Source organism: Manis pentadactyla, chromosome X (genome assembly GCF_030020395.1).
Source record: "Manis pentadactyla isolate mManPen7 chromosome X, mManPen7.hap1, whole genome shotgun sequence".
NCBI lineage: Eukaryota > Metazoa > Chordata > Mammalia > Pholidota > Manidae > Manis > Manis pentadactyla.
In genome coordinates this window covers 18,917,550-18,933,136 of record NC_080038.1, presented here as the reverse complement: position 1 = coordinate 18,933,136, position 15,587 = coordinate 18,917,550, and the positions used below count along the sequence as shown (strand labels likewise).

The 15,587-nt window shown below is 39.4% G+C and overlaps 1 protein-coding gene across 4 annotated transcripts in view; it reads right to left on the bottom strand.

The window, feature by feature from the left end:
• Nucleotides 1–15,587, bottom strand: part of PDK3 (pyruvate dehydrogenase kinase 3) — a 59,288-nt gene that overhangs the window by 27,831 nt on the left and 15,870 nt on the right. For 3 of the 4 annotated variants that reach the window (XM_036912793.2, XM_036912792.2, XM_036912796.2), the window contains exons 2-5: nt 10,630–10,771; nt 7,222–7,293; nt 3,454–3,638; nt 1,674–1,763 (exon numbers count right to left, since the gene is read on the bottom strand). In XM_036912793.2, the coding sequence (XP_036768688.1) occupies nt 1,674–1,763; nt 3,454–3,638; nt 7,222–7,293; nt 10,630–10,771 (489 nt within the window). The remainder of the gene's footprint in view (nt 1–1,673; nt 1,764–3,453; nt 3,639–7,221; nt 7,294–10,629; nt 10,772–15,587) is intronic. The other variant, XM_036912795.2, reaches the window with a different exon arrangement.

Sequence of the window (15,587 nt, the reverse complement as noted above, 5' to 3'; positions counted from 1 at the left end):
GGTTCTAGGGTGAAGAATATGTAAAGTTGACTGTGGTGGTGGGTGCACACCTCTACGAATACACTGAAAACCTCTGAATGGTATGTACACTTCAAATGGCTGGCTTGCATGGTACGAGAATTATATCTGAAAGCTGCTTTTTAAAAAGCAAATTATCAAAAGTTTCAAATCGATCAAGTCAAGGACTATTTATTGACCATCTGCACAGGCATAAACAAGTTCTATATGAGTTACAAAACCAGTGCAAGACACAGATGCTGACCTCAGAGTGCTTACAGTTCAAGAGGAAAGGAACACATGCAGTGTATTATCATGCACTGCTGCTTTCTGAATCTGTGCCTTTTCCTTTAAGGGCAGTCAACTATCTGAACCACATTTTTTGATTCATAAAAGCTACTGGGCTAGAGTCTAATGAACATACGAGCTATGACAAGACCCATCCTGCTCCCCTTCCCTCCTGAGGCCTGCAGAGGTCATGCTCGACTACAGGGTTACCTTGTGAGAGAGCAACCTAGAGGAGTCTTAGGGAGCTGAAGGTGGGCCTATTCATCTTATAATCAGAAAAAACTGAATAAATATTTCTGAATTAAACAGAGGCCAGAATAGCTTGACAACCCTAGGCCGAGCTAAGGCCACGAGGCCTGCGTCCTCCTTGCTGGGTTTAGGAAGGCCCAGGGTAAACAAACAGTACAGGTTTTCCTCAGCTATGGCTGCTGAAGGTGTGGTCTGTTCCCGTACTGCGAAGGCTGCACCCACTGGGCCACCTCCTTTGGGCTTCTAAGCTCTAACCGCAAAGGTCACTCTGCTTGAGGTGGCCTTGGGGACTTTACCAAGGAGACAGGCTGTGTTCTGCGCCCTACTCATTTGGCCACACAGTTCAGAGAAAGTAAGAGCATTACAGACCCTTGATGAAGACCAGGTAGGGAACTGCAGTCATGAAAATGTGCAGGCGTGTATTTAGAGGAAGGAGAGGAGGGCCACAGCAGGAGGAGCAACCTTGGGAAGGGATAGTTTGGGGATCTGAGGCTGCACTGAGTGACCATTGATACTGAAGAAAACTGAAGAGGTCCAGGAACTTGGTGGGTCACTTACAACCCAAAAGGCTTTCTAGAGACCGCATTTATCTTAAATTAGTAATGAGGTAACTGCTGTTGAAATCCACAGTGCCCGGTTACTAGGGACCTATGGCTCTAGGGCTCTGTTCTACGCTAAGGCTACTGGAACAGTGTCTAGCCCGATGTCCAGTGAACCCATGAAGCCCACATGCCATCAAGATTCTAAAATCTGGGATGCACATCAGAAAGATGTTTAAACTTTCCAAATATGTAAATTCAGCCAAATTTCATAACAAGGATTTGTGAAATTTTCAGATAATGGCAGCAATCAAAACTTAGAATTATACTTACGCTAACAAATGTTTACTAGCTAAGACAGGACTACAAGTAATACTCTAGTTAGGTAAGCAGAGGCTCTCATTTTGCACATTACTAATAATGCATGTTTTCCTGAACTGCCTAGAACGAACATTTCATATTTGCATCAAGTGGTGTGGGCCCAAAGTGGCCTGACAAATCAGGAGACAGCTTAGCAACATAACCCCATGGCCAAGCTGCTTCAGTTAAACTCCCATGCTGTGTGAACCGCAGCCCCTAACATTCCAGAGGTCTCCTTACCTTTCACCACGTCAGCCACATTACAGGTGGGATCAATACTTCCAATATGTTTAGGATGAGCAGGATTAATATCACCACCAAACAGAAGAGCTAAACAAACACAAAATTGAAGGGAGAGATTAAAAACAAAGCAGGCTGGGATGGGTCAAGTAGAGAAATACAGGTTTATACGTTTTGAAAGGATTCTCTTTTATAAGAATCATGTTAGCATCCACAATGATGTAAAGCAACAGAACACATACAGTGATGCGTGGCCAAGTGTACTGGACAACAAAGGCAGGACGTGCTGTAAGACCTGCCACTGCAGTTATCAGGCCCTAGGGCAGTGACAAGTGCCAGGTGTCTAACCCTTCCTCCCTGACCCACTGTGACTTGGATGAAAGAACTTACTTTTTACAACCACCTTCTCAGTACTACTCCAGACAATTATTCCAACATCGACTAAATGTTTAGAAAATACAGTATTTAGAAAGTGCAGTCTGCACCACTAAGCCAGGCTTGTAAAGTGTCTGTGGCGATTTCAAATGCTCCATCATGGAGACTGTCATATTACTATATACAAACAATATTTGTTCAAGCATTTTCAAAAGTACATTCAAATACTTTCACAATATACAAGATTGGCACAATTTTACTTCTGAATAAAAGCTACAAAGAGCCCTAAAGGAAAAAGGAATTTGAATCCAAGTGTTTCTAGGTGTGCTTATTTTTAAATCAAACAAAAATTGGGAATAACTTAGATTCCACAAAAGGAGAATGCTTAAATAGGGAAGATTTTTAATTATGAAGAATGTCAAATACAGTCATTAGGCCAATACATAAAGTTCCAACTGATTAAGTAAAAGAAAAACAGAGGTGTACAAGTTTAACCCATGATCTAAAAACATGTACATACATAAGTAGACACACATATTTAGGTCAGAAAGAAACTGTAGTTATCTAAGTAGTTCAGTTAAATAGTATTTAGGTTCTTTTTTTCTGTTAAATTCCTGTATGTTGTCATACATTTCTATTTTTAAAAGATATACATTTGGCATCAATTCACATTTAATAGTTGTGTAACATTCATTTATCCAAAGCAAATTAGTAAAATAAAGATGCTCTGTACATTTTCTGATTCAGCAAAAAGGATGATTCAGTCTCTAGACATGAATGCTTTTCCATAAGAATTATGAAAATTGGGCAAAGAGACCATGCTGAAAATGAGCCCAAAAGTTTTTCATGGAGAGGATTTTAGTTGTTTTTTTCTCTTATGTGCTTATCAGCCTGGAGAGTGTGCTAAAACTCTCAGTATATGACTGATTTAACAGCTCGCTTCATCTGAGCTCACTGATCACTGTGACATAAAAGATCAGTCGCTCATATTGTCAACAAACCAGTTCAGTATTCCCAGTACCAATGTTTCTAAAACCAAAAAGGAAAACATATAACATCCTGGAAGAAGACTAGAACATTCTCTGAGACACATGAAAGTACTGAAAGACAAATGCCTGGCTGCCATTAAAGCCCATCCCTCACCCGCCACCAGGAATGTAACAGCAGAGGCTTGAATGGTAGGCAGTGGTCCTGTCTCTAATATGAGCACCAAACCTTTCAAGGATTTCTTTTAACAAACAATACTAATGAATAGCTTTTTAATAGATAGGATTTACTTACGAGAAACTGAGCTATCAATGCAAACAAAAATGCAGATCAAAAAATTAAAAGTCAAGCAACAGGAAAACATGAGGGAGGGATCACTCTGTTTACCATTTCAAAACTGGACCAAAACCCAACTTACTGTGCTGGTTAATAAGCATGCGGAAAGAGATGCGGTTGGTATAAAAACGATCCAGAAAATACTGGATGTTACTGCTAATGAATGGATCAAACCCAAACTTCTCCTTGTATTCAATTACTCCTTGTGCCATTGTAGGAACTACATCATTGTGTCTGTTTCTGACTTTAATCAGAACTTGCAGAAAGCTGTTGTGGGATGGAAACAAAAAATGGTTAGTCTTACTATATCATGGGCTAATGCGTAAACTTCCCAGCTCTGTTTTCAAACTATTTATCTGCTGGTATTTTCATAGGTAGAGACACCATTATTACTACATGCTACAAGGAAGTATTCATAGAAACTAAAATATTACCCAAGTTTTTGCTTGAAACTTTCCACAGAAATTCTTCTTTCAGAGACACAAAAAGCAAAAGGGTCTAGGAAAGTAAAAAAGTGCTCAAATACCTTTATAGGAATTTACTGACTTTTTTGGATAAGTGATTACATATAATACAAGCTCTATAAATGTTCACTGAATAAATAATTGCAGAATATATGAATATTTCTTCTGACAATGCAAGGACAATCCAAAACAATCTCTAAGGATTTATTATAGAGTCTCAAAGAAATAGCTTCCATGAATAAATAATATAAAACTTTTTAAGGGTGAAACCTGGTAATAAATTTCTCACATCAGTAAACTATAGTGATGAGATGCAGATAGAACAAAGCAATTAAAACAAACCTACTCGAGTATTATGGTGTATTATTGTAAAGATGCAGATGAAAAATATATTAAGAATGGTAACGAAGAATAGAAAGACAAGTCAAAGGAACCAAATTAAAAGCTTGGAACCAGGCCTAAAGGTGAGTATGTGTGTATAAAAATTTAACATACTGATATAGTGACATTTCCAGACAGTAATAAAACAATCAAATTAGTTGGGACAGTGGGCTAACAATTTAGGTCATATACCAATTTGAAGGTTTACATTAAAAAATGGGTTAAAAGATTTAGATGTAAAAGAATGACATCACAGAAAAGATTAAAATATCAGGTGAGTAAGTATATAACCTTAGGGTAAGGAAGACTGTTCTAAGCATAATACCAAAGGCAGAAGCCTTGAAGAAACAAATGATATGACTATGAGGAATTCCAGCAACTTTATAGGCATACACATTATAAAGTCAAAAAAACACAAAGTGAAAACTGGGAAAAACATATTTGCAAGAGTTACTAACTGTAACAAAGGAAATGAAGAGCACCCTAACAGAAAATTAGGCAAAGGATCTGGTAGCCATGGAAAATTTACTACAGAGGAAATGCAAACACCAGTAACTCCATCTTCAAAATAATAGAAGAAAACTTTTCCACTTATCAGCTGACAAAGACTAACCACTGTCGGCTAGAATGTGGGAGCACAACTGACACACTTCTAGGGGCAACTTCATAACATACATCACAAGCCTAGGGAAAGTCATTGTACTCCCAGGAACTGATCCTAGGAAAATAATGGGACAAGGCCAATGGCTGTGTTGGAGAGCTGCTCCTTAGAGCACTGTTTACAGTAGCAAGAAAACTCCAAACCATTCTAAAACCCAATGACAACAGGTCAAATCACATGACTTATCTTTAGCTGGACCACTGTGAAACTATTAATAATGGTGTAGCTCTATAATATATACACTGCTACTTTTATAAAAAATATTCTGCACATAAATATGCATGCATATAGAGATAGGGAAAAAGTATGGATGGAAGGAAAATGTTAACAGTGGTTGTCCCCCTAATACTGAAAATTTGGAGTGGCTTCCTTTTTACTTATCTGAATAGCCTTGTTTTTCTCAATGATGAAATATTTCTGTAACAAATACATATGTACAAAGACAATAAAGATGAATACATCAACTTGAAATTAGGTCATAATTATTCATAAGAGATTTTATAATGGACAATTTGTCCTTTACATAATGTTCTTTCCAACATACTCAGAAATTAAATATTGCTAACGTGAAACGTTTCTTTATAGTAGAGAAGTGCCAAAATTCATCTGAAGGGGGGAGACTTGCCTCAATGGTTCAGTTCTCAGAATGCATTCCCCATCTCCTGGGGCTCTTCTAAATTTTATCATTATGCTAAACATGCCATCCTCTAAGCCGCTTCCACTTTACTTAAATGACTTCCCCGTCAGTGACTCCTATACAACCTCTCACTGAACAAGCAAGGCCACTCTCTGAGTAAAACCACTCACTCAACTTTCACTCCTTCTTTGGCTGTAAGCATCAGGCTTCTAAAATCCCAATTATCCTAACTAGCGGTGTGAACCCGGGCAAGTGAGAAACACTCACTGAGTGGGAGCTATCGTCAGTATGATCTCACACACACCAGACCCAGCACTTGGCTGTTTACAAAGCAGGCTCCTGCCCACAAATTGCATCTGACTGATAACCTGTTCCAGAAACTGAACAGGACTCTGGGAAACATAGAGCAGAAATTTCATATTATATACTTCCACAAATCCATATCCTACCATTTAAAGCTAGAGAAGTCAGTCCTAATTTTTAGGTTATCAGCCAAACTGTAACCAGCCAAAGACTCTTGAGGAAACAAAGCTTCTGGATTTGATTCATTTCATTTTGATACCTTACATGACAGCAATGCCTTATAGCAAGGCAAACACTGCATATGGGGCTCTAATCCACTGCCTTCCTTGTACATTTCATAGATCCATTAACAAGACACCCAGCAGAGTATAAAACAGGTCAGGATTCTTTCCCCTTATATTTTAATTTACACACTAAACTTGAGCTAGCTACTCATGGCTCATACCAGCAGTGCTGGCAGTATGGTACATTTTTAAGACCCATGTACTAAGGAAAAGGAAACATGATTTACAGATCTAGCTCTGGTACTAACTTACATTATGATCTTAGGTGAGTCACTTCACATCTCTGACCTCGGTTTCCTTATCTGTGACTTTAAGAGTTGGGTTAAATGCCTTGAGCTAAGGTCACTTGTATCATGTGGTGTCTCTTAGTTCTTTTTATGGAACCCTTATTTGTAAGGTGTATGGTGCCACAATTACGTGGGGAGAAATTCCTTGACACAACAGGGCTGCAAAAGGCATTCACTTATGTGTACGTGAACAGCAGGAAAATAACCGGAAGAGGGTACTTAATCTCTCTTGGGGGTTAAAAAAAAAAAACACCAAAGGTAGAGTTAGCATTTTCTGGTAAAATGAAAATAAAAGAACAAATATGTTCCATCAGCATGGGAATTTAACAGTCTTCATGCACAAGAGCACCAACAGAATTCAGGTTGTTACATTAAAAGCCCACTCTTCTCTGCTGCTCCAAAATGAAAGCATTACAGTTTTTTCTGAGCTCAAATGCAGTATCATATTGAAAATTTAAAAACAGTTGTAAATGACTGAGTAGATACATTCATCTATCTACAAAGGCCATTGCATTCTTAAAACGACCACTAGGTGGAACATTTACTGCAATATTTACAGTGAGTGCCCCATACCAGTTCACCCTCAGTAAAAGTGTTAAGAATTAGATCATGAAGCATAATCTGAAGTGTTATTATTCCTTTTGTACTGTTACATTCTTAACTCAAAATTTTTAAAAAATGCGATGTTGAGTGGTGACCCATTAAGAAACCTAATGCCTCTTAGGTTAATGCCCAAATTATACTTCTCAGTTCTTAATGACATGAGTTCCATTTACCCAAACACATTTTACCTGGATGTTTTTACTTTCAGGTAAGTTTGGCACCATACTTACTTATCCAAGACCTTTGGGTCCTCAGGGCTCTTATTCTCATATTCCAAAAGCTCAAGAAAACTTTGCATATACCTAAAAAAGGAGAGTTACTGAGTTACCTGCCTATCCCAACATCCATTCCTCCTTTCCCTCTTCCTGAGAGTACCCCGGATTTTCACCCAGGCATCCATCCCATCCCATTCCCTCACCATGTAGCCCAAGTGCCTCAGGGGTGGCTGGTGCCTCACAGCTCCTGTGTGGCCTGGTTTTTCTCTGGGTAAATCTTATTTCTCTTGTCACTAATTACTAATTAATCCAATAGTCCTGGCCTAAGCCTGTCACTGTGTCAAATTCCCCTGAACACAGAATTGGTTCAGGGATGGGCATACTCCCTCAAGTTAGGCCAGAAAAATAAGAAAGCCCACCTTCTGGAGGTCTTTGGGACAGAAGTAAACTTGCTCCACTTTTGTACAATGTGCTGCTATGTGGACATGAAGTCTGCAACTGCTGCAGCTATTCTGTCGCCATGAGGAAATGCAGCCTGAAAATGAAGCTGACACTGTGGGAAACTGGGCTTTGAGAACCTTATGAATCTCTCAATCAGACTAACACCGAAAGTTTATACTATGGCTGGACCTTACAGTTACACAAGCCAGGTCATAGCTTAAGTTGGGTGTAGTTGGATTTTCTGCCGACCAACAAACATATTTTAACTGGTACACCAAGTCTATAGTCTGATTATTCAAAAAACTGCATGTAAGTTGTAAGAAGCACATGTGTGACACTGCAGTGCATGCTAAGAACTTGGAAACCAGAAATAAAGAAGGTTCCTTCTCAGAGTTAAACTTATTTCATCAACATGTAATGGGGGAGAAGGAATGTCTCTTAGGCCTTCTGGAATAGCTTCTGGATTAAGAATAGCTGCATATCTCAATCAGGGCCAGTATAAGAAATAACGTGTCCAACATAAACATCTGGAGAACACAGAAAAGTGGGATCCAGAGAGACACATTACTATAGCGGCTACATCCAGACAGAACCCACTGGATCTGGTGGGGGTTCAGAGATTCCAATTACTCAGAGGTGTGTGATCTGTGCTTTGGGCATGTCCAGAAAGAATTACCTCTTATTTTAGTTATTTCTAACAACTAATTACCAGTAATCCTATGATCCAACTTTGGAGAGAGGACAAAGGCACTACAAGCAACCAAAAATTACTGTTAAGCATGTAAATACATTAACAGGAATGACATTTTATTAATCAGCCTCACTTGAAATTTGTGACAATGCTTAATACTAAAGTATGTTCATTTCTGGGTATACTTTCTGAAGGCCTCTAGAGGGGCATATAAGGCTATGGATTAGATATTGTTGAAATCATCAGGTCAAACCTCTCTGAGAGGCCAAAGACAGCCATCCACAATGACGCTCTCTGTCCTGCCACATGCCAACAGAGTTTTAGAGGGGCACCCCGTCATTTCCGACGTGCATAGGTCATTTAAAGATCAAAGTCATAAATGATGAGGAGTTGAAGATTATGCTGAGCTTCCTAGCCTAAAAGTCAAGAGAACCAGGAGAACACACTCTGACTGATGTGGGGTTCACAGCCTGTTATACATAAAATTCACTTTTAAGAGGAGAAGGAAATGACAACTGAGCACAATGCATGATCCTCAACTGGATTCCTGTACGGGGAGAGAAACTGCTTTAAAAAAAGCACTATTAAAACAATTAATAAGCTGAGAACAAGTTCTACACATTAGAAAATACTACTGGAGCAATGTTAAATTTACAAATTTGATAGTCACAGTCTGATTTTCTAAGAGTTGTTCTAATAACATACATGCTAAAGTATTTAGGGGTAAAGGAGCATGATGTTTACCATCAACCCAAATGGTTCAGAAAAAAATGTTTATGTGTAGTGTGTGTGTGTGTGTGTGTGTGTGTGTGTGTGTGTGTGTGTGTGTGTGTGTATCATGTATACATGTGTGGTATACCATAAATACACAGATATAATAGAGAGAGAGAGAGAGAAAGGGAGAGAATATGAGTGATGGAATAAATGTTGCCAAAGGTTAAAGGATTATGGGAATTCTTGCTAGTAGTTTTGCAAACCCTTTACTTATATAGGAAATTATTTCAAAATTCAATGTTTAAAAAAAGAAAAGGAAGAAATGGCATGCATCAGTTTGGAATAGCTATTGAAGAGGAATGGTGAGGAGATAAGAGCCAATACATTTTACTTTGAGCCTGTGCTTGGTCAGCAATTCACTTTGAAGCCCCTCAAGTAACTTCCCACGAGCAACAGTAGATGTTTAACTGTCACTGTGACCAGGAGACTTAAAGGTCATTTAGCCTACTTGGCATCCCCACCAGGGTGGTCCCCAATAGTGACTATGTACCTTCTGCTGGAAAATTTCTATTGATGGTCTTGAAGCAATGAAGAGGTCTCATGCAAACAAGTCCTTGCTGCTCCTTCTGAAACAAGCTATGAGTTCAGGGTAAAATGAAACTGAGCACCTGACTATGAGATCAAAGCCACTGTTGCCATCTCTCTAATCTCCGCTGGGTTCCAGGGCTGCTGCGCCTGCCTCAGTGAGGAGCTGCTGTTTGGCTGGGACACGGACAGGATGCTGTGTCTCTAAGACCACCCAGTATGGCATTTCTCAGACCCCTCACTCAGCTCTAAGAATTTCTTATATAATTAATGTTACTGCAGAATGACTGCTGAATGCCCATTCTCTTTCAGTGCCTGGCCTCTATTAACCCTTTTAATGCAAACTAATGAATAGTCCCACTCCCCTTGCATCTGTCCATATCATCCCGTTCCCCTAAAATGCTCTCCCTGCCCCTGCCCCTGTCCATTCCATGCACCCATCAGGGGCAGCGCAAAGGCATAAAATATATTTCATGTTTTTCATGGGGTAAATACAGCTCAGCAGGCACTGCTATTTTTCCAATCTGGATCTCCTTTAAATGACTTTGTTTGAAAATGAGTACCGCCCTCAAGGGACTTCTTTAACAGGAAAACAAGGGGGGCAAGGCTGAGACTTGATCAAAGAGGCACAGCGCCCTATCCAAAGGATTGCAGGCCGGCTCACCTGGGTCACTGCTCTGCTATTCTTGGACATTGTTCTGAATTTTCCAACTCTTTTTTCAATGAGCAACCCCATTCATAACCAGAAAAATAGAATGTGAAAAGTCAAGGAAGTGTCTAGTACAGTTTAGAAGTATTTTCATTAAGACAATCTTAAATTGTCAGTTCAAAAAAAAAAATACAACAACAAACCTTAATTGCTTGGAAAACCTGGCTATCCTGAATGACTCATTCCCACACAGGCAATGGGTGTACTTTTAGGGAGAACAGTCCCAATCCCAAGTGTTCAGAGCGTTATGGGATGAGCCAACTGAAGCCACATATTCACTTACCAACTCTGAACCAACCTCACTGAAGGGCGGTTAAGCAAATTATCTGGCAGCAGATTGACTTCCCTCATGGTGTTAGCCAGGCGCACAGGAAGCTCTTTTCGCAGAAACATATAGGAAGTTTTCTCACATGCATTATCTCTTCCTGTGAAGAGATGAAAAATGTAACATGATTTTACAGTCCAACAGATGGAGTAACAAAGTGCTCTTGTGGTAGCACAATTATGGGTTGGGAAGAGAAAATTTAATAATCCTGCAGTCTTCTAGTTAAAGTTTTGTCCTCTGAAATAGCAAGTTTAAAATAATTTAATCAGAGTAGAAAAAGAACATTCATTTCAAGAGGCAACCTTGAAAGCAGTTTTTTTTCTCCTGAACACAAATAGGTTCCTTGCGCTACCAGCGCTGGTATCAAAGTGACCTGGGATGTAATTTGAATTTGTTTTCAAATAAACACTGTGGGGAAACTACCAAGCACAAAAGTAGAACATGCAAATCCACTCCTGTTCAGAGGGCTTTCCAGAAGGCAACAGATTCATTCATTCTACAAACATTCACCTACTGTGTGCCGACTGCTGCCTGAGATTTTCTTTGAATGTGTCTTTAGTAATCAGAGCTCTGTTACTCTGGGAAGCAGCCAAAGACGTGCTCTGACCAAGTCACAGGTCTTGAGATGTGCCACCGAGACCAGCTCACAGGCGTGCTCAGAGGTGGAGTGATCTCCTGTGGCACATCGTGGAGGGTAAGACACAGGGCTAGCTATAAAAACAGAGGTCAAGGAGTCTTCTGTGGTTGCCCTGTGCTGGTCGTGCATAAAATTTACATAACTGGGACACAGTGCAAGAAAAGGTACCCTGCCACCTGAAAGAGGAAACCTGAGTCCTTCCCACGCTGCTTGGTGGCCAGAATATTCCTGACAGGAATTGTCTTGCCCCAGGCCTCCCAGCCCCGCTGCAAACCCAGGGAAAAGCCATGAGCTCTGGAGACAGAAATGTGCACCAGCCCCAACTCCTCCATTTTGGGGGTGGGAAACCTTTGGTAAGCTTTTTAACCTCTGAATCTCAGCAGCCTTCATCTATAAAATGGGGATGAAACTTCAGTTTTTGTAAAGACTCAATGCAATAATGTGTACAGACCTGACACAGAGCAAGGGTTTAATAAACACTAGTCCTTCTTTGGTCTGTGATACTTATGGGGACATCCCAACTGCCTCACAACGCTATCATAGGCCTTCCTGAAGCTCCTTATTCCCTGGAGGCTGTTGGAAAATGGGCACCCTCGGGGCCAGGCACAGGGAGAGGGAAGCAGGGCTCATCTAACAATTTTTTCCTCCAAACTTCTCCTTCTTCCAAATGTGATAAAGGCAGGCAAATAGAGATTTGGAAGAAAAATCCAATTTTCTAACACTTTCAGCCAAATTCTGGTTTACTCCTTTCCTTTCCCCACCAGGTAAGATTGGAAATAAAAGAACTTGCTTTTGAAAGTCATCTGCAGAAACTTTCTTACCCCTACTGAACCCTGACTCCCTTTCTCCATTTTCAAAAAAGTTAGAACAAAAGAGATAAGTCTTAAACAATCCATCCTTTACTTCCCATGTTTAGGTGAGTATATTGAAGGCCTTCGGCATATCTTTAACTAAGGGAAATACTCCCAGTAACAGAGAAGGGGTATAATATCCAAGCAATGACCTTCCAACATCTACTATGCACATTTATTTGGCCTTGGATGATAAACATTTAAAATGACTGTGGCTGCTTTGCTTCAGGTAATATTTATCATTCCTAAAATACTCTGTATAAATATGTTTATAGATGAATCGTTTTGATTATCCTAAAAATACTGATATTTAAAATCAACTCATAGTGAAATCTCATTATAAAATGAAGAACCTACTTCCTGAATTACAATGTACATCTAAATGTTCATATGCCAGGAGAAATGTTTTGCATCCTGATTAAACAGAAAGGACTATTTTTTAAAGCCTAACCGAAATACCGACGCTCACCCTGTAGGAGAAGGAAGTTAGGGAATGGGGAAGAAGAACCCTGTACTGTTGAACTGGAAGTGTCAGGATGAGCTCAGGATCTGAAAAACTTACCTGACTTTTTTGGGTGGTGAAAGCTTACATGCTTAACTTTCTACATCAACAGTCTATCAGGAGCAGCAAATGACAAGCATGGGCACAGGGTAAAGAGTCTGGGCCATGAGAAGTGGGAGAGGGCTAGGTGGTTTCAGAATGTAAAGGTGTTCAGATTTTAGGAAGGTAAAAGGAGGACATACATCCATTGCATAGTACATTCTATGACACAGACAACAGAGCTGCCGTGAAATCTGTCAGCATTTACCCTGAGCAGGATAAAGACCATGGCCTCAAGCCAGTGCAGGTTAGGTTTTGCCACCAAAGGCACGAAGAAAAACTTCAATTTTTTAGAGACTTTTTGCACTTCAGAATTCAGATAAAAGACTACAGTCCTGCAGAACAGCAATGCCAAAATCAAGTGCCAGACGTAGACTTGGGTTCGAATCCTGACTTGAGCACCCACAAACTTCACAAATGTGGGCGTGTGCCATTACACCATCCATAAAATAAGAACAGCACCTGTTTCGTAGAGGTTGTGCTGAGGGTTAAAAAGGGCTTAGCATTTATCATGAACAAGTTCTTAAAATTTAGAAGAAGGCGCTCATTAAGTAGCAATCATTAATAATGCCGGTGATGACAAAGCAGAGCAGCCTGAGGCCATGGGGTGCCAGATCAAAGAGTCTGATACTTGCTAAGCCCTGAAAGCTCAACTGCCTTCTGCTTCAGGGCAGTCATCTGTGCTCATTTGATGATTCTACATAATTAAAAAAGGATTTAAAAGGATTACAATATGTTCCATGTTCTTACTATCCATCCACTTTTACTTATTTTAAAATAAAAGGTCTTGATGCTTAAATGGGTCAACTCTGCACTAACTATAAAACTCAACTACTCAGCATGGCCTAAGATAACTAAATTTCAGGAAGCATTTAACCTAGCCTCCTTGGGTTATCACCTGCTTATAAACAAGCATAGAAAGAAACTTTATTTGCCTCTATATTCCCCGTGGCACTGATCAGAGTGCCTCACTTTTGGTAGCCTCTCAATGACTCACTGGAAGAATAGGTAATACTTTCAGAAGTTTGTATTTAAAAAAAAAGAAACCTGAAAATTCTCAGGTTTTGCCTCCTACATTCTAATTTAGCTTTAGAGATGAATTCTTTGTACTCAGATACCTTAATTATACATCAGCTTAAACAGGGGGATAAGTCTTTTTTAGTTAATTAATGAACCTAAAAATAAATATGAAATGCTTGATTTTTTTTAACTTTTCTGTGGTTTTCCTCATATAAGTTGAAAGCGTTTTATCATATATATTAATGCTGGATACTTGGTTTAAATGAAACGGTCCCAACAATCCTTTCTTCTTTTTTTTTTTAGTAAACTTGCCAAAAAGAATCTTTTGGTTTTAACTGAATGTCTGCTCAAAAGGCTTCTGTTTTTATAAGTCTTCTGGCATATTGAGTAGTTTCCAGTTATTCACCTTCATTTTTTTCCCCACTCACTTGACGGTCTGAATTAATTTTGATTTTCTGTTTTCATTCTGTATTTCTCTATATACTTCATGATATTTAAATACAACAATCAAATTTTACTCAAGTATCAGTTCAGAAGATGACAAAGAAGGGGTGGGTGATGGGCACGGAAAAATCTTAGTGATCGCAAATAAGTCATTGGCTTAAATACTCATGTGTATTCCTTCAGTTTTTCTTCCTCGCTTGATGACTCTTTAATTCTCTTCTGTTTTGTTTGTTTTTCATGCTTTGCCCTATCCTTGAGAAGTTGGAGACAATTACTACATTTGCAAAGGGTATGATTTGCTTTGTCTACAAAGGTTCCACCCAGCTTGCCGTCTACCCAGACATAGGGTGAATAGACAGAGAACCACAATTGGCTTCTGATTTAATGCAGGGAGCCCTCTCAGTGATGGTCACCGAGGAGTCCAGGAGCATTGGACTTGCCTTCTGAGAGCAAGAGTTCAGACTTATTCTTTATAACTGATTTCTGGTGAATCTCTGGTACTCTGACTACTTCAGAAAAAAGTTGATTATTTCTTTGGGTAATGAAGTACCATGATAATGGGTCTTATAATTAAAGCAGAGGGCTGAGTTCATGCTCCCCACTAAAATGTAGTCTCCTGTCTGAATTACTTGAAGGTTATCTTTGTTCACATCTTTCAGCTTTAATACTTGGTTGGGGAGGGCTTGGGAGTGGGAGTAATGGAATCAGGGAGTGGAAAAGGACAGCAGTAAGTGAAAAAATAACTAGCAAGCCACCAAAACCCAATAGAATGACCAGCTCATTCTGGAAATACTGTCAAATAAATGAGTTTGCAATGTATTTTTACCATTAACCATGTTAAAATGGTAAAATAATAACTGAGAAAATAACATGGTAGGGGCAGCTTTTTTATTTTTCTCCACTTTTATTTATAAGATTTCAATCTTTTGAAAACATTGAATCCTAGAATCATAAGTAATTAATTCTTGGACTTACCAGGGCTAAACAATGATTAATTGATGAGGCCTTCAAAAGAAGCAAGCTCAAGTGTGAATGAAGAGCTACCAAATGATGGTGAATACCCTTCTCAAAAGACTTCCTTCATATTTTTTTTTGTTTCATTCATACTCTTAAAATGTTTGTCTTACTCCATGTCCAGAAGTACTATTTCACTACCTGTGAAGTTGAACAGTTTTCCTTTGTTTGGGAAAACTTACTCCTGAATTTAAAAGATTAAACAGAAGAGGTAGCAGATTTGTAGGTCTACCAAACTCGAGGCGGCCTCCACTCCAGGCTGGACGGTGTTTGGGTTATATTACTAACAGTGAGCCAGAAACTTCAGAGCCAAAGAGCCAAAGGTTGGGGATTTCCCACACCCCTTATT